The 17,757-nt window shown below is 68.5% G+C and overlaps 3 protein-coding genes across 4 annotated transcripts; 1 reads left to right on the top strand and 2 right to left on the bottom strand.

Annotated features, from left to right (window-relative positions):
- Positions 1 to 78: 78 nt before the first annotated feature.
- TIGD5 (tigger transposable element derived 5) lies at positions 79 to 1,980 on the top strand (the record flags this gene model as incomplete). Its single annotated transcript, XM_081111079.1, has 1 exon — positions 79 to 1,980. The coding sequence occupies one exon, from the start codon at positions 79 to 81 to the stop codon at positions 1,978 to 1,980; it is 1,902 nt and encodes a 633-aa protein (XP_080967205.1).
- Positions 1,981 to 5,252: 3,272 nt separating this feature from the next.
- On the bottom strand, positions 5,253 to 10,237 carry PYCR3 (pyrroline-5-carboxylate reductase 3). The gene is made up of 6 exons (XM_081111708.1): positions 10,106 to 10,237; positions 7,912 to 7,976; positions 7,187 to 7,366; positions 6,761 to 6,973; positions 6,398 to 6,490; positions 5,253 to 6,254 (listed from the first exon to the last, which is right to left on the bottom strand). The coding sequence occupies exons 1-6, from the start codon at positions 10,203 to 10,205 to the stop codon at positions 6,072 to 6,074; spliced, it is 834 nt and encodes a 277-aa protein (XP_080967834.1). The 5' UTR covers positions 10,206 to 10,237; the 3' UTR covers positions 5,253 to 6,071.
- A 1,853-nt stretch (positions 10,238 to 12,090) lies between these two features.
- Positions 12,091 to 17,187, bottom strand: GFUS (GDP-L-fucose synthase). Of its 2 annotated transcripts, none has more exons than XM_081111706.1 (11): positions 16,536 to 17,187; positions 15,680 to 15,835; positions 15,250 to 15,364; positions 14,239 to 14,367; positions 14,084 to 14,157; positions 13,731 to 13,864; positions 13,523 to 13,587; positions 13,122 to 13,188; positions 12,961 to 13,040; positions 12,731 to 12,830; positions 12,091 to 12,458 (listed from the first exon to the last, which is right to left on the bottom strand). In XM_081111706.1, exons 2-11 carry the CDS (start codon positions 15,823 to 15,825, stop codon positions 12,403 to 12,405), a joined length of 966 nt encoding a protein of 321 aa, XP_080967832.1. In that variant the 5' UTR covers positions 15,826 to 15,835; positions 16,536 to 17,187; the 3' UTR covers positions 12,091 to 12,402. The 2 variants fall into 2 exon arrangements, with proteins under 2 accessions (XP_080967832.1, XP_080967833.1); XM_081111707.1 differs by having other exon boundaries at positions 15,680 to 15,763; positions 16,536 to 16,645.
- Positions 17,188 to 17,757: the final 570 nt, after the last annotated feature.

The following is a 17,757-nucleotide window of genomic DNA, read 5'->3' as shown; positions in this document are numbered from 1 at the left end:
CCTCAGCGCCGCGCCCCGCCCCGCCCGGCGCGGCCGGCCGGCCCGGCTTCTGGCTCCCGCGCCCCCACCGCCGCCTCCATGTACCCCACGGGCCCTCTGGCTGGCCCGGCCCCGCGCCGTGGCCGCCACGCCCCGCCCGGGCGCTCCGCGCAGACGCCGCGGCCTCCCGCCCCCGCTCCGGCCCCCGCCGCGCGGCCCCGCGTGGCCGTGAAGATGGCCTTCCGAAAGGCCTACTCCATCAAGGACAAGCTGCAGGCCATCGAGCGCGTCAAGGGCGGCGAGCGGCAGGCCAGCGTGTGCCGCGACTTCGGCGTGCCCGGCGGCACGCTGCGGGGCTGGCTCAAGGACGAGCCGAAGCTCCGCTGGTTCCTGGAGCAGCTGGGCGGCGAGGTGGGCACGCAGCGCAAGAAGATGCGCCTGGCCAACGAGGAGGAGATCGACCGCGCCGTGTACGCGTGGTTCCTGGCGCTGCGCCAGCACGGCGTGCCGCTGTCGGGGCCGCTCATCCAGGCGCAGGCCGAGGCCTTCGCGCGCCAGATCTACGGGCCCGAGTGCACCTTCAAGGCGAGCCACGGCTGGTTCTGGCGCTGGCAGAAGCGCCACGGCATCTCCAGCCAGCGCATCTACGGCGAGGCCGAGCCCCCCGCCGCCGGACCCGCCCTCGGCCCGCCGGTCAAGCAGGAGACCCCGCCGCCCCCGGGCGCCGCCCCCCTGCCCGGCCGCTGCCCGGCCCCGCCGGCCCCGCCGGCCCCGCCGCCCCCGGCGGAGGGCGGCTATGGTGATGAGCAGATCTACAACGCCAACGTCACCGGCCTCTACTGGAAGCTGCTTCCGGAGCAAGCTGCCCCCCTGGGCGCGGGGGACTGCGACCGGCGACGGCGGGGCGACCGGGTGACCGTGCTGCTGGCCGCTAACCTGACTGGCAGCCACAAGCTGAAGCCGCTAGTCATCGGGCAGCTGCCAGACCCTCCCAGCCTGCGGCACCACAACCAGGACAAGTTCCCGGCCTCCTACCGCTACAGCCCCGACGCCTGGCTCAGTCGCCCTCTGCTGCGGGGCTGGTTCTTCGAGGAGTTCGTGCCCGGCGTCAGGCGCTACCTGCGCCGCAGCTGCCTGCAGCAGAGGGCGGTGCTGCTGGTCGCCCACCCGCCCTGCCCGAGCCCGGCCGCCCGGGTGCCCGCCCTGGAGGAGAGCGAGGAGACTCCCCGGCGGTTCCGGCCTGAGCCTCTCGGCCCCGCTGAGGAGCTGCAGACCCCCGACGGGGCCGTGCGAGTGCTGTTCCTGTCCAAGGACAGTGGCCGGACGCTCATCCCGGCGCCGCTGGAGCAGGGCGTGGTGGCTGCGTTCAAGCAGCTGTACAAGCGGGAGCTGCTCCGCCTGGCCGTGTCCTGCGCCGGCGGCTCCCCGCTGGACTTTGTGCGCAGTTTCATGCTCAAGGACATGCTCTACCTGGCCGGCCTCTCCTGGGACCTGGTGCAGGCCGGCAGCATCGAACGGTGCTGGCTGCTGGGCTTGCGAGCTGCCTTCGAGCCTCAGCCAGGGGAGTGCGCTGGGCAGCGCGCTGGGCAGGCGGAGGCTGCGGAGCACAGCAGGGTGCTCAATGACCTCACCCACCTGGCAGCCCTGGCCTACAAGCGCCTGGCACCTGAGGAGGTGGCCGAGTGGCTGCACCTGGACGACGATGGGGGGCTGCCTGAGCGCTGCAGAGAGGAGGCAGGCCCTGGCCGGCCCCCTGAACTGGCCCCTGTGGCCCCTCTGTCCCTTGGCAGCCTACCCTCTGTCATAGAGGGAGGGGAAGAGGAGGCAGCCGCCATGCCCACCGCTGGGGAGGCCGTGCGGGGTCTGGAGACAGCTCTCCGGTGGCTGGAGAGCCAGGACCCGCGGGAGGTGGGGCCCCTGAACCTGGTGCAGCTGCGCTGCCTGATCAGCACAGCCAGGAGGCTGGGGGGCATTGGGCCCTCCCTCCCCAGCAGCCCCTGACGGGGTGTGACAAGCCAGGCCTATTGCCCCAGGGGTGTCGCACCTGGAGGAGGGGCACAGTCCCCTCTGCCCTTCCCAGAGTGGCCACCCCATGGCTGGGGGTTACGGGATCCCAGCCCCCACAGGCTTGGGGGCTGTTGGTGAAGGGTTGTGCTGCTCACTGGTCCCCAGTCTCCTGGAGGAGCTGGAAGAGAGGCCCCTGCTCCTGCTCCCGCCTGTGGGAGCCGGGAGGTCTGCGGCTCAGCCAGGACCCCTCCAGCACACTGGCTGGCACTCACCAGGGCACCTGTCAGCACAGCACAGCTCACGGTTCCTGCCCTGGCCACCAGGACCCAGGCCTCCCCCATGGCCTGTCAGCTTGCACTGGACAAGGAACGGCCTGGCCCGGCTGTCCACCCTGAGCCTCTGTGCTGTGGGTTCCTGTGCCACAGCCACAGCCACAGCCACAGCCATGGCTTCTCAGTGGGGAGGCACGACCCCTGGGTTTTTAACACATTAAGGCCGTTTTCACAGATACTTGGGGGCAGGGGTGGTCGCAGTCCGCAGCCTGGGTCCAGCCTCACTCGGGTCTGGGAAACGGTGCCCAGCACGCAGGCCTCCTAACATTCTGGATGCAGCAGGAGCATCTGTTCCACTCTGACTTCTAATTTTCCTAAGAAAATACGTTCTCCGAGCAGCTCTCTTGTTCTGTGGGGTTAGCATGCAACTGGATCTGGGCCCTGGTGACCTGACCAATGACTGGACAAGCTCGCTGGACTCTCCCAGCAGCCACAGCCTACTTTGTTCAGGCCCAGGGCCCAAGGCCACTCACCCACCCACCGACCGGAACAGGGAACAGGCTCCTGGCAGCCATACGGAGCCACCCTGCAGTGCCTTAGCCCTCGGGCGCCTCCCCTTGCTGGCAGCTGGCACAGCCAGGGCGCCGCCCGGCACCTGGACTTCTGGGTGGCGGTGTAAAGTTTCCTGCGTTTCAGCCCAGCTCTTACAGGGTCCGCTGCCCTGTCCACTCGATTCAGATCCCTGTCCCTCCTGAGAGCTGCCTTTGCAGAGGCGCTGCGGGTCCTGGCCCCATGTCTTCCGGGTGGCCAGAGGCTGCAGACGGGTGTTGGTGGAATGGCTGCCCTGGGGTGGCCGCTAGAGGGCGCCCCCGAGCAGATTTCACACAAGTCAAAGACCATGAACTTAGGACTCCCCCAGTGCACGCACACCTCAAATCTGAAAGTGAGGGAGGGTGTGGAGAATGGGAGCAGGGGAAGGGCGGCCGCCCCTGCCAGCTGTGGAGCCTGCACACCTAGGCGGCCTCTGCAGTCAGACCCGCCCCCCAGGAGCCCTGCCTTTACAGACTCTGACCAGATGGACAGCAGGCGAGAGTGCACGAGGTTCCAGGCAGCCTCTGGCCAAGGCTCCCAGCCTTTGCAGCCCTCGTGGGCCTGTGCAGGGGGTGCTGGAGTCCATGAGGCCATGTCAGATTTCTTGCATGGGAGCCAAGGCTGCACCCCAAGAGGAGGCTGGGGCCTGTCTGGAGGCCAAGTGGGCACTGGGTAAAGCGAGGCTGGTTCACACTGGCCTGGGGCCTGAGAAGCTAGTTTGAGTGCCAAGTGGGGGTCGGAGGCTGTGGCTTTGCTCGACAGGGGACACCCTCATGAGGCCTGTAAAGGTGTCCCCTCCAAAATGGAGGCATGGGGGGGTGCCTTGGGGTGGAGTCTGCTGGCGCCCGGCCGTGGTTCTGGCATGCCCTGGGCCCCATCCTGGTGCTGCTAGTTCAGTCACGTCTCCCTGGGCTAAGCTCCCTGTGAGGTCATAGGGCACCTGCCAGAGGCTGCCTGTGGGGGACCCGAGTTTGTCTGCAGCAAAAGCTGAAATGAACCCCAGGTTGTGGCCTCATCCACAGCCTGCCCCTCACTGTATCTGCGGGGCCCGAAGGCATCTGAGCTTGTCACCGGGTTTGTGATGACCTGAGAGTGAGGCGGGATTTGGGTTGATCTGCTCGAATCCCTCATCCACGGTCTGCAAGTGGGAAACCTGCCTGGAGGATGGAACGCTCCCTGCCTGGCACAGGGGCCCTGCAGCCTGGAAGGCGCGGGGACAAAGCCATCAGCCCCCTCCTGTTCACGATCCTTGACGAAGGCACTGCTCTCCACATAGCAGCCCTGGGTCAGGGTCAGGGTCAGCGTGGGAGACCCCCTCCATGCGTTCGGCAGTGGCAGAGGTGTGTGCACCGGCTTCTGCTGAAAGCACCCCTGACCTATGTGGCTTTTGGGGGTGAGGCCAGGCTGCAACAGTCGGGGGGAGGGGCACTGCTTGCCTAAGGGGCTCCATGCTTGGGAAGTGGCCCTCCAGAGTCAGCAGATGAACTACCTGAATGAAATGGGAGAGGAGGGGGAGGGCCTCAAGCTGGGAGGCCCGTCACCCAGGGGCCCCAGCCTATTGGCCCACATGCAGGTCGGGCTGGCGAGAAGAGCCCAGGTGGCAGCAGGGCCCCGGCAGCTTGGTCCTTGGTAAGGGTGCCCCCGGGTGAGCCTGGCTCTGGTGCTGTATCCCTGAGGGTGCTGTGGGCAGCCTGCTCTGAGGGGCACATTCACACCTAGCCTCGCTGAAGGCGGAGTTCACCTGCTCAGATGAGCCCAGTGTATTTTGTAATAAAGGCTGAACTGCCAACTTCACACACATCCCTATTCTAAAGTCTTATTTGTGTAGCTCTGACCGAGCGCTTGAGTCTAAAACACCTCATATGGCCCAGCCGCTGTGGCTCAGTGGATGAGTGTTGACTTATGAGCCAGGAGGTTAGGGTTGGAGTCCTGGTCAGGCACATGCCCGCGGGCATGCAGGAGGCAGCCAATCAACGATTCCCATCATTGATGTTTCTACCTCTCCCTTACTCTCTGAAATCAATAAAAAATATATTTAAAAAACAACACCTCACATGCTGAAAAGTGGGAGGGCATACAAACGGGACAACACGGAACAAAGAAACCGTCACATGCACCAGTGTCTCCGGGAAGCCATGTTAGCTGTGGGGCAAGTGAAGAGACCTGGCCGGCCAGGGGCTGCGCTGCGAGCCTGCCCCCCTTGAATCCACGTGTTCTCCAGGTGGCTGGGGCTCACCACGGACCTCATTCAGGGAGTGGCTGCTGGGCCGAGCCCACCCTGGGCCCCAGGACTGTGAGGCGATGCGTGGCTGGGTGCTGGGGGTGACGGCGGGAGTCACTGACCGCTGCCAGGCCCAGGGATTTGGCTTTTCCGCCTCCCGCTAAGTACCGGCCACTCGGTGCTACAGGACAGCGACTTTATTCCCACTTCACAGGAGAGAAAGCCCTCCTCTGCGAAATGGACTCTGGCAGACCCTCCGACCAGAGGCAGGAACGGTGGAGGAGGCCTGGGAGGAGGGACCGCCTGGGGCTGCCTGGATGGCGGGTGGCTGCTGTGGAGGGCCCCAGCGCCCTCCAGGTGACTCCCTGAGGCCTCGCTGGTAGGTGGCAGCGGGAACCGGGTGGAAGCCAGGGGAGCGCCAGCCTCTGGGGCCTTGGCGGGCGGGAGTCCTCAGTGAGCCTTGGGGGCAGAGCTGCAGGCCACCCCCACCAAAGGCCCCACAGCCCCGCCTCGCCCCAGTGCCCAGCCCGACAGTCTGTTCAGGGACATGGGGAGGGCCAGGACCTGCAGTCAGAAGAGGCCTGGGACCCTCAGGACTTGACAGAGAAGGCTCACCAGAGCCAGTGACACCTGCCCCTTGCCAGGAGCCTGGGGTCTCGGGGAGGGCCAAGCCAGCTGAAGCCAGGGTGTGGTCCCTACTGGCCAAGGCCCATCCTTCCAACCCTGATGCGGCCCTTCCCCCACAAGGCCCCCTCAAGGCCCCAGGCCACCCCACTAACAGGACAGACTGGCTTCACTAGGGGAGCAGGTCTCGTGCGGGCCCGACCAGCACCACAGTGCTCAGGCCTCGGAGCTACGGCCCCTGGATGGTGGCCAGGTGATGGACGCTCAGGGTCCCTCCGGTCCTGCCCCTCGCATTCCCCGTGAGGGCCCAGGGGTCAGAGAACCAGTCCTCAGGGAGGGGCTGGGAGAGGACATGGGGGCAGGGCTGCTCTGGGACCCTACTTCCTGCTGAGCTCCTTGGCCCGGCAGGTGGCGGCCTCCACGGCGCTCATGGTGGCTGCCCGCAGCCCACCCTGCTCCAGGGCGTGAAGGCCATGAATGGTGGTGCCGCCCGGCGTGCACACGTCCGTCCGCAGCTGGGCCGGGTGCTGCCCCTCCTGCAGCAGCATCTTGGCTGTCCCCTGGGAGAGGAGCACGGGGGGCAGTGACGGGGGACAGAGGAACCCCTCTCCCTCGCCGCCCTGTGCAGCTTTGCCACGCGTCCCCTCTGCTCCGGGAGGCCCCCAGGCTCACCCCTTTCCCTGGTCCCGGGCCAGTCACTCACCAGCAGGGTCTGGGCGGCGATGCGGTGAGCCAGGCCACTGGGCATGCCCATCTTGATGGCGCCTTCAGCCAGGGCCTCAGAGAACACGCACACCTGTGGGGGCGGCGGAGTCAGAGCCAACGCTCCCCTGGGCGCAGCCCCCGCGGGAAAAGGCTCGGACCTTCAGGAGCCGGCCCGGATCCGGCCCAGGCACCGGCCACAGGGCAGGGCCCAGAGCTGAGGCCAGGAGGGCAGTGACTTGGGGGAGCCGGGCTCATGGGCAGCAGGGACCACGCTGTCGCATCTGAGGGTAGGAGCGGCCACAGGGACTTGGCTGATGGCTGGCCTGGGGGCGGGGGGGGGGGGGGGGCAGGTAACACTCACGAAGGCCACTCCACTGCCACTGAGGCCCGTGTGGACGTCCACCTGGGCCTCAGGCACCTCCTCGCACTGCCCGCAGGCCTCCAGCAGAGTCCGCAGGAGCTCGACCTCGCTGCTCCCCGCGTGGCGGCCCCGGGCCAGCACCATGGCCCCCTCCTGGACCACGCAGGGCAGGTTGGGGGAGATCCGCAGCACCCGTGTGTGCGGAGGAAGCAGCTGGCCAGAGAGAGGCTGTGGTCAGAGCCAGGCCACACCTCAGCCAGCTCCCTCCCACTTCCCTGGTGTGGCGCCAGAAGGAACCCTAACCCCAGGCCCCGTGGCCGCCTGGCCGTTCTGCAGGCTGGCTGCCACCTGTCCCCCCATGCTGAGCCCAGGCTGGCACTGGTCTGAGGTCACAGCCTCATCGCCCTCCTCCCATGGGCCACTCACCTCCTCCAGGGAGCTGAGAGGAACCCCGGCAGCCACAGACACCAGGACGTGCTCGGCGGTGACCACAGGGGCCACCTCGGCCAGGACGGCGGGCAAGACGTGGGGCTTGGTGGCAAAGAAGACGAGGGAGCAGCTCTGAAGCACCTCCTGGTTGGAATGGGTGGTCTGGCAGCCCAGAGCCTGTGCCGGGACGCAGGGGCCAGGACGGGTAAGTGGGCACCTGCCTGGCCCTCCCTCGGCCCTTCTGGCTGGAGGCCACCCTGCACTCCCCTGGTTCCTGTGGGTCTCTCCTGTGGCAAATGCCTGCACCACCCCACGCCCAATGCCGCGGGCTCGCCCAGGCCACCCCCTCTTGCTCAGGATCCAACCCTGAGCCTCACAGACTCCCTGATGGCAGCACCTCTGCAAGCTCTCCAACCCGTGAGTGCCCACGACCATCCCTGCCCACCCCAGCATAGGCATGCGTGCACATACACATACGCACACGCACACGCACACAAGCGCACAAACCCACAGCCCTTTACTCTGCCATGGCCCTCCACAACCTGGACTTTCCTCCTAGCCTTTGACCTCCGCTTCCCCAGCCCAGCCCAGCCAGCCTCACACCTTAGCTACGTAGGCAGGACTTCCCTGGCCTCAAGAAGTGTCTCAGAGGGGCAGGAGCCAAGAGCCCCCCTGGGTCCCCGGAAGGAGCCTCAGTTCAGAAGAGCTGGGCCCCGGCTCACCCGGAAGTGACAGAGGTTCCTGTCCGTTGGTGCACTGGCCAGCACGTGCTGGGCTTCCACCTTCCCTGGAGAGGAAGGGAAGGACAGGTGTTATTGAGGGGGTGGGGGGCGGGGGGCAGGGAGGGGCGGAGCCGGCCTGGCTGCCCCTTCCTGAAGATGGCCCTCGGCTGGCCTGAGACTGTCCAAGAACCCAGGGCTCAGCAGAGGTGCTCCGTGCAGCCGGGCCCAGGCAAGCAGGCGACTGAGTTCCACACGCAGTCCCGGCCATTCGTGCTGCCGCGTCCAGACGCCCTGCGGCCACGGGAGCAGAGCTGGCCTCATCCTGTGAGGACACAGATCCCAGGGGCCTCTGCCTCCAGGGACTGGGAGCTGGAGGAGGGGGACCTGATGGTGGTGAGGCCCAGTGGGGGTGGGGCTCCCCTGGGAGTGGGTAAAGCACCCGGGTGTGTGGAGGACCGGCCTAGGGAGGTCTAACGGACGGCAGAAGTGCACCCCAAACCTGAGCCCGTGATGTCCACTGTGCTCAACAGGGAACCGGCCCGGCCCTGGAGGCAGGAGATACTGATGGTCTCCACAGTAAAACGCCCGAGACTCGCATAAACTGTTCTGTGACTGGTTTTGACCCTCTGGCCTTCAGTAGACGGCGAAAGGCAGAAGGCCAGCCCGTTCTCCCCAGGACAGGACTTCTAGTTACTGCGAAGCAGCAAACCAGTGTCTCCAAAGGGGATGACCTGGCCCCCCGCGTCCTTAGTGCAGAGGCAGAGGGATCCTGCGGGTCGCGGGGAGGGAGCTGGTGCAAACCCGAAAGAGAATCGGGGCTCAGGGAGGTTAAGCCACCCGACCAAGGCCAGGGAGCCCAAGGCCAGGGAGCCGGCGCGAGAGCCCGGACTCGGCCAGCGCTGCCCCGGAAAGGACACTCGCTCCGCGTCTGTAACAACATGTCCAGTCGCCACGGGAGCGCGGAGGACGGCCCGGGAGGTTAACTGAACCCCCAAGTAGGGTCCCTCCAACACATAACTCATAAGATACCTTACTTTTCCTTCGTTTGAGCCAAACCTTGCAAACCCGGAGGTTATTTTATTCTCTACACTCATAGCTTCTCAACTCGGCCCCGCCACCCGGGTGCTCTCTGGCCGCGCGGGTGGCTCCTGTGGGGACAGCGACTCCGCCTGGGCCCCCGCCGCCTGCACCGGACCCACCTGGGACCCCAGCCCCGCCGCCCGCACCCGCTCCACCCTGAGACCCCAGCCCGCGCCGCCCGCACCGGACCCACCTGGGACCACAACCCCGCCGCCCGCACCCGCTCCACCCTGAGACCCCAGCCCCGCCGCCCGCACCGGACCCACCTGGGACCCCAGCCCCGCTGCCCGCACCCGCTCCACCCTGGGACCCCAGCCCCGCCGCCCGCACCCGCTCCACCCTGGGACCCCAGCCCCGCCGCCCGCACCCGCTCCACCCTGGGACCCCAGCCCCCGCCGCCCGCACCCGCTCCACCCTGGGACCCCAGCCCCCGCCGCCCGCACCCGCTCCACCCTGGGACCCCAGCCCCCGCCGCCCGCACCGGACCCACCTGGGACCCCAGCCCCCGCCGCCCGCACCCGCTCCACCCTGGGACCCCAGCCCCCGCCGCCCGCACCCGCTCCACCCTGGGACCCCAGCCCCGCCGCCCGCACCCGCTCCACCCTGAGACCCCAGCCCCCGCCGCCCGCACCGGACCCACCTGGGACCACAACCCCGCCGCCCGCACCCGCTCCACCCTGGGACCCCAGCCCCGCCGCCCGCACCCGCTCCACCCTGGGACCCCAGCCCCGCCGCCCGCACCGGACCCACCTGGGACCCCAGCCCCCGCCGCCCGCACCCGCTCCACCCTGGGACCCCAGCCCCGCCGCCCGCACCCGCTCCACCCTGGGACCCCAGCCCCGCTGCCCGCACCCGCTCCACCCTGGGACCCCAGCCCCGCCGCCCGCACCGGACCCACCTGGGACCACAACCCCGCCGCCCGCACCCGCTCCACCCTGGGACCCCAGCCCCGCCGCCCGCACCCGCTCCACCCTGGGACCCCAGCGTGCAGATCCCTGGCTGCTAGGCTCCGCCGGAGGTTCTGCCGGATCCATCCCCGCGGGCAGGTGAGCTCGGCCAGACAGGCTCGTCCCGCCCACACCAGCCCGGCGCCGGACGTCCCCGCGCGCCCCACCTGCTCGGATGAGGCCCTGCGCGATGGCCTCCGCCATGCGGCCCGCGCCCACGAAGCCCACGCGCCGAGAGGTCGGTTTCGCAGCCGCCACCGCCGCCATCACGCCGACCGGGCTCCCCAGGCCACGCCCCGTCTCGCCCCATCCCGCCAATGGGCTACGCCGTCCCGCCCCTTCCTCGTCATTGGCTCTCGGGACCTCACGCTCCGCCCCCTCCCGTCGGGCTCTGCGCTCCACAGCTCGTGGAGCAGTGGGTCCCGCCCCTTCTCCGCTCATTGGTCGGAGGGTTTGGCGTCAGACATCCGGTGGGCGTGGCGTGGGCGGGACGCGTCCCGGGGCCGAGCTGGCGGCGCCCGGAGTCGTTGCGCGTGGAGCGCGGCCGGCGGGAGCCCGGTCCCAGCAGGAGAGCGGCGGCGAGCCGGACCCATCCGGGCGGGTGTGTGCAGAGCAGGTCCTGGTTTTCCAAAGGGGGGTCTCCCCCGACCTGTCCCGGAGGTCGGTGCCCCGGGGCGTGCCCGGTGGTGTCCCTCGTGGGGACGCTGCGGACGGAGCCCGGAGCCGCTGAGGGATGGTCGCCGGGCAGCGGGGAGGCAGGAGAGCTCGGGGCCCCAGGAGTGCCCGGCGGCAGGGCCCGTGGTAGAGGCCGACCAGGGCCGGGGCGGGCGCGGGGAAGGAAGGCGGGAGGTCCGCGATGGCAGCTGGTGCGGCTCTTTGCTGCTCAGCCTGATCCACTCGTCGTTGTCCCTGCAGAGTGTGGCCTGGGACCGCTCTGGTCGGGATGGGGCCACACAGAGCGGACCTGACACCGGGCGGCTGAACCTCGGCCTGAGCACCCGCGTTCTGCGCGCACTGTCTGGGGAGACGGCGCCTCTATGTAAACACACACACAACCAGGGGCTCAGGACACACTGCTCGCGTCCTGCCGGTGTGTCCAGGCCTCTGCTCGGTCTGGCCTCCTTCCCACTGTCCTCACCTGGCGGATCCCGCTCCAGCTCAGGCGCCACCCGCCCTGAATCCCACAGGGGAGCCCAGAGGTTACACTGGAGGGTCCTGGAGCTCCAAGTGTTTGCAGACAAGCAAATGGATCGCTACAATCCCGCACAATCCCGCACGGCAGGGTGGGCGCCCAGGAGGGAAGGACCAGCGCTGAGACCACGGGGAGGCACTGACATGGGAGGGGCTCCCTGACCAGCCGTGGGGAGGCCCGTGGGATAGATGCCTGGGCTTGCCTGGGTGGTGGCAAGTTCAGTGGGAAGTCAGTGGGGCCTGGGGAGAGAGGTGGGCTCCTGGGCCTGGCACTGTGAGACAGCCAATACCGGGTAACAGACGAAGGAAGGAGTGGACGAGGCAGACGCCTCTGGGTCGGAGCAGAGCTAGGTGAAGGTGGCACTGGGCACGGCAGAGAGGGGCCCTGACAAGAGGCGGGCCCCAGGCCAGGGAGGGTGCCTGGGTCCTGGGCAAGGCAGTCCAGCCACCAGCTTTGGAGCTGGGTGCGCCAGGGCCCACACCAGTGCCAGCTGGCTGGCCGAGGCAATCTGTCTGAACTTTGCCCGGCTCCTATTGAGAATGGGAGGCCCAGACACTCACCTCAGTGACACCTGTTACTGTTCATGGAATAAGCTGCCGCCTGAGGGGTGGAGGGAGGCTGAGCTACCCAATCACCATCCTCCCCTTGGCCTGTCCAAATCCAGCCCCAGCCTCTTTCCCCAAAGCCCTTGGGAGCTCAGGTCACCAGGCCTGCTCGTGGCCAGGGGTCCAGCAGGGAGCGCCCAGCCTGTCTCACCCCTGTGGCCTGCCTGCTTCCTGCCCACACACGGGCCTCTCCATGTCTCCACCTCCTCCGCCACCCCAGGCGCGGTTGGCGGCCGTGGCCCAGCACCTCTCAGGGGCTGGGCAGTCAGTAGGGGCAGCGGGTCCTGGGGCTGGCCAGGCTCGAGCAGGCAGTGCCTGGGGTGGGGGACAGCTGGCACAGAGTGGCTGGGGCCGGGCCTGTGAAATGCACTTTATTGGCTCCTAGGAAAACAAGCTCAGAAGTGGACACACGCAGGACCTGGGCACTGGACCTGAGGAGCAAGGTGCGGGGCCTGGCCAGGCCTTGGTTTCCCTGAGGAATGACGTGAATGCTGGCTCCACTGGACAGCTGCCTGGAGCCTCCCTGGGGGAGGGGTGGCATGTGGGCCGAGTTGCTGGGCAGTGCCCTTGACTCCCGGCAGGGTCTGAGGGTGCAGCCCCTGGGCTCTGCCAGCTGAGCAGCCGCGGGGTCTGGGGCAGGGGCGCCGGGCCACCACCAGCTCACTGCTCACTTCCGCGCCTGCTCGTAGTTGTCACTGAACCAGGCACAGGTCTCCTTCACAGCTGCAGGGGGAGGTGAGGGGCGGCAGGTGAGGGCAGGCTGCAGGGAGCTCCAAGGGAGGCAGGGGCGGTGGGGTCCCCAGCCTCAAAGGGTAGTCACCCCTGTTTCCTGCTGCCTGATGAGGGTTTGAACACCAAACCTGCCAGCCGTCCACCCCTGGCTGGAGTAGGAAGCTGAGGCCTCGGGCCGGGCAGTGGTCGCCCAGAGCCAGGAAGGAGAGGCCAGGGGGTCTTGAGGGACGGGGGCGGGCGAGCCGTGAGGGGCAGGGGCTCACCCTGCTTGAAGGGCGTGAACCGGAAGTCGGGCAGGTAGGCCCGCAGCTTGCCGTTACTGGCCGTCTTCTTAAACTGCCCGTCCGACTTGGTTGTATCAAACTGGGAGCCTGGTCAAGGCCATAGCACAAGGGCAGCCCCGCCCCCAGCCTGCCCTTGAACCTCCCCCGCCTTTCCCGGGAGGCTCTGCCCTCCAGCTCCCAGGGTGAGCCCCATCCGTTTATCAGGATACGGTGACCTCCCCGTGGAAGTCCATGGCCTCCACCACGGCCTCGGCAGCCTCCTGGATGGAGACTTCATCCTCCTCGCCCACTGCAGGGAGCGCGGCCGAGGCCAGGTCAGCCTCCGCTGCCTGGGCCCCCGCCCCCACCCCACGCCGAGCCCGGTGCCCACCTGACAGGATGATGGGCTCCACCTCATTGTACTCCCGCAGGACCCAGAGGAGGAGCCGCGCCAGGTCCTAGTCAGCCAGGCAGGGTCAGAGGCCACAAGTCACGGCCACAGGGGCCCAGTCACCTCTCCCAGCAGCCCGGCTAAGCCCGGATCCCTCCCTTGGGGCAGCCCTTGGCCGGCTCATCCCCCACGGGTCCAGTCCTCGCTCCCGCTGAGCTCGGCGCTGCACCCAGCAAACCCATGGGGCTCAGCGAGGACCAGTGGCTGCTCCTCCAGGTGTCAGCCAGGCCTCCCCACTCCAGGCTCCCCCCCGCCCCCCTTGTCCCCCCCCACCCCCCCCCCCACCCAGCGAGGCCGGCCTGGGCTGCTCTGGGGACAGCTGTGTGCCCTCCAGCACGAACCAGTGAGTAGATGAACTGCCTCCGGGGCTTCCCGGTGCCCCACACCGTCAGGGCGGAGCCGCTGCCTGCAATTCGGGGAGGGGCTTGTCAGGCGGAGGGGCGTGTCAGGGGAGGGGCTTGTCAGGGGGCGGGGCAGTCAGCGCACACCTCCCCCAGCTGAGCCCCAGGGGCCCATCGGAGGGCGGGGCCTGGGGCAGCAGGCACTCACTCTTAGCCAGGTGCACCTTGTGGATCAGGCCGGGCAGCACGTGGCCGTCCTCGATGTTGAAGTTGTCGTGGGGCCCGAAGACGTTGGTGGGGATGACGGCGGTGAAGGTGCAGCCATGCTGCTGGAAGTAGGCCCTGCAGAGCACAGCGTCCCTCCGGCCCTCCGGCCCCGCTCTCCGCGGCTCGCCCCGCCCCGCCCCACCCCGTCCCGGCCTCCTTGCGATGGAATAACCAGAGGCCAGCAGAGGAGGGAGAGGAGGCCTGGGAGCCCCACGGGTGACCCACTGGGCCCCCCACCCTCGGGCCCTCTCCCCCATTCCTGGCGGGCTCCAGCTGGGCGGGTGGCGGGAGGACCTGTTCTGCACGTCGATCATCCTCTTGGCGTAGGAGTAGCCAAAGTTGCTGCTGTGCGGCGGCCCGTTGTGGATCTGGGGGGTGGGGGTGGGGTTAGAGGCCGCTGCTTCCCGGCCCCGCCCAGCCCTCACGCCCCGCCCCGCCGGCGGTCTCACCATGGTCTCGTCGATAGGGTAGGTGGTCTTGTCAGGGAAGATGCAGGTGGACAGGCAGGACACCACCTTGCGAGCTCCCACCTCGAAGGCCGAGTGCAGGACGTTGTCGTTGATATGCACATTTTTCCTCTGGGGGTGGGGGGGGGCAGGTTCAGGCCCCTCCAGGCAGGACCCCAACCCCTACCTGCTCCTCCAGGGACAGAAGTGGGGACACACCCTGGCTCCTCCAACGGGGGCGGTGCCTGAGCCTGCTTGTCCTCCTGCCCCTCAGTCTGACATCCTGAGCTGGCGGTCCCACTCCCGGCTGTGGGAGGGGCCTGGAGGAGAGGACCCCACCCCTCAGCTCAGGACCGGGCCCCAGCTCCGGGGCTGCTCAGGGCAGGGGCAGAAGGAGCTCAGTGGCCCAATCTCACCGACCCAGAGGCGCGCACCCGCTCTCCTGCCCAGGAGCAGTGAAGCCTTCACTGTCCCCACCCTCCCAGGGCCCCACCTGCCCCCTGGAAATTGGACATGAGGTGGCCCAGCTTTCGGACTGGCCTGGGGAGATGGGAGGGAGGGTGGCTAGGCTGCAGAGAAGGCTGTGTCTGGCCGGGCTGAACCACACCAAGACCAACACGCAGGCACAGCCTGACAGCGCCCCATCCTCCTCCTGCCCCTTACAGCACGCCCCATCCCCCAAGAGCACATGGCACAGACCGGAGCCCAGCTCACACAGCTGCACGCGGCGGGCCGGGCCGGTGCAGCTGGACCAAGAGGTCCCGGAGCAGGAGCATCTGGAAGCGCAGTGGCAGGAACCAGCCCCGAGCCCCACAGCGGAGGCTGACTTCCTTCAGTTCCCCGCCTGCTGGGCAGCTCCGCGGCTTTTTCTATTCGGCCAAGTGCCCCCAGACCCACCTGCATGCCCTCCGCCCACAGGCTGTGCCCAGCCCTGACCATGCGTGTGGGAAGCCAGCCAGGAAGCTCCCAGAAGCCGGCTCCTGGCTCCAGGGCTCACCGCGGCCCTTCACTCACCCAGAAGTCCAGGTTGTATTTAATGTTCCGGAACAGGCCCCCCACCATGGCAGCAAGATGGACGACGTGCGTGGGCCGTACCTTTTCGAACAGGGCTCGGGTCTGTGCAGCATCCCTGGGGAGAGCCGGGCTGTCAGCGGTCCCTTGAAGGCCGAGGGGACCAGCCCCTGGGGTTGCGGAACTGGAGATGGGGCTGGGCAGGGCCCCTGGCGGGATGGGCTGCCCCAAGATAAGGGGGCCAGTTCAGGCACTGCTGCTATGAGGGTGTGGGAGGATGTTTGCCTGGGAGCAGAGCTGTGCACACCCAGGCCACGCCTGCCACCTGGCGGGGAGGTTGCAGACAGGAGGCCACCAGGCTCAGGGGTGGGCCTGGCCCAGAGCTGTCGGAGAGGGCCTGGGGGGTGGGTGCGCTAGGGATGGGCCCACTCACGTGAGATCGGCATCCTTGGAGGAGACGAACACCCAGTCCTCGCCTGGCATCCTGGCCCCGTCTGCCACCACCTTCTGGATGGCTCTGCCCACCAGCCCAGAGCCCCCTGTCACTAGGATCCGCATGGACCCCTGGGGCTCACCCATGGCGCTGCTCCTGCACAACCAAAGGGTGTGAGGCTGAGGCCATCGTGCTTCCATCCGACCGAGCTCTAGGCTCCTGGGATGCTGCTGTTTAGGGTCATCTGTCCAAAGGCTGGCCCAGGACGCTGCCCCCAGGAGGGGAGAGACCCAGCTGGCTCGAGTCATCCCTCCTACCCTCCCAGCCACACAGCCTGTCCCCCGTTCCACCTGTCCCAGGCCTCGGGGCACCGCCACCCCCGCGTACCCTATCTTGGGGCCTGGAAATCGGCTTGAGTCCCTACTGGAAGGCCTGAGCCCGCTGCAGGGCCCCCTGCCCAGCCCCGACAGGAGGGGTCCTGCCCAGACACCCGCTGCTGCTCCCGCCCGCACAGGCAGTCCAGCAGCAGGCCTGTGGGGAGACCCCACGGGTCCAGCTCCCACCGCTCCCTCGGATCCCTCCTCAGGCCCAGGGCCACCTACAGCCGCGGGTTCCCGCCCACGCCCCAGGCCCTTGCCGGGCCCTCCACAGGCACCTGGGAGCCAGGACCCCTCCCGGGTCTCCAGGACCCTCCCACGGCCGGGATACCCGCCAGCGCCCTCGGGTCCCGCCCACGCCCCCGGGGCCCCAGCACCCCTCGGGCTCCGGGCAGTCGGGGAGGGCCCAGGCCCGGCGCGCGACGTCTCACCCTCCCTCGGTGTTCAAGGGATCTCCCCTGCACCCCACGCCACCTCACCTGCCCCGCTGCCAGCTGGCTACTTCCGGCCCTGGCGGTGTCCAGCCGCGCGCCAGAGCCAGGTGGAGGGGCGGGGCGCGCGGTGCTCCCGGGGCATGCGGGGACTTGGAGTCCTCCCTGGCGCACAGGCGCTCCGTGAAGAGCGGAAACTGCGGGAACCGCGCAGCAGCCTGGGAAATGTAGTTCTCGCCGGGTCTGCATCCGCGGGGCGGGTCCTGGGGAGCTGATCCCGGCGCGGTGGCCTCCGGACGCTCGGGCCACCACCGCCCGGGCGCGGGGCGCGATCCCGGCTGGGAGGCTCGGAGCCCGAATGAGGAGGAGCGGCAGTTACTGCTGGAGAAGCCGAGGCGCGCCGTCTGGAACTGGCCGCTGGTGGCTGCCGCAGAGCCGGCCGGACTGCGGGGCAGGGTCCGCAACGGGTGTGGAGCCCACGGCCTACCCGGCTACCGACCGGGTCCAGCGGGCGCCCACGGTGGTCCCGCCTTGGTCCGGGAGCTGCGACCCCAATGGCCTGAGCTCGGCCAAGAAACTCCAGCCAGTGAGTGGGGGGGTGGGGGCAATAGGGGGGGATAAGGACACATATGTAATGCCTTAATCCATAAAGAAAAAAAAGAAACTCCAGCCAAGCCGACCCATTCCACGCGCGGTGGGCGGGTCCCCTACCGGCCCCGCCCCCATCCTGGGCTCAGGCCACGCCCCCCTTCCCTGTCTCACGCTGGGGCTGCCCCACAGGCCCCGCCCTTCGACTCCGTCCCTGGACTCCGCCTTCCCCGCCCGTGCGCTCAGTCTACGCCCTACACCACCTCAGGCCCCGCCCCCTCACATGCACGCGCTCAGGCCCGCCCCTGCGCCGGCCTTCGACTCCGCCTCCGCTCAAGCCCCGCCCCACACCACATCAGGCCCCGCCCCCTCACATGCACGCGCTCAGGCCCGCCCCTGCGCCGGCCTTCGACTCCGCCTCCGCTCAAGCCCCGCCCCACACCACCTCAGGCCCCGCCCCCTCACATGCACGCGCTCAGGCCCGCCCCTGCGCCGGCCTTCGACTCCGCCTCCCGCTCAAGCCTCGCCCGCACCATCTTTAGGCCCCGCCTCCATCGCGGGCAGCGCTGGGGGCCTAGCTGTCTTCCGTTACCTGCCCTGGCTCACCGGGATGCTTGCTTATGGCACAGAGTTGTTCAGATTTGAGAATCTTGTCACGAATTCCTTTTAAAGCTACGCACGG

Source organism: Myotis nattereri, assembly GCF_964212035.1.
Source record: "Myotis nattereri genome assembly, chromosome: 17".
In the NCBI taxonomy this organism is placed as follows: domain Eukaryota; kingdom Metazoa; phylum Chordata; class Mammalia; order Chiroptera; family Vespertilionidae; genus Myotis; species Myotis nattereri.
Note: the sequence above shows the minus strand (reverse complement) of the source record. Positions and strands in the feature narration are given on the sequence as shown.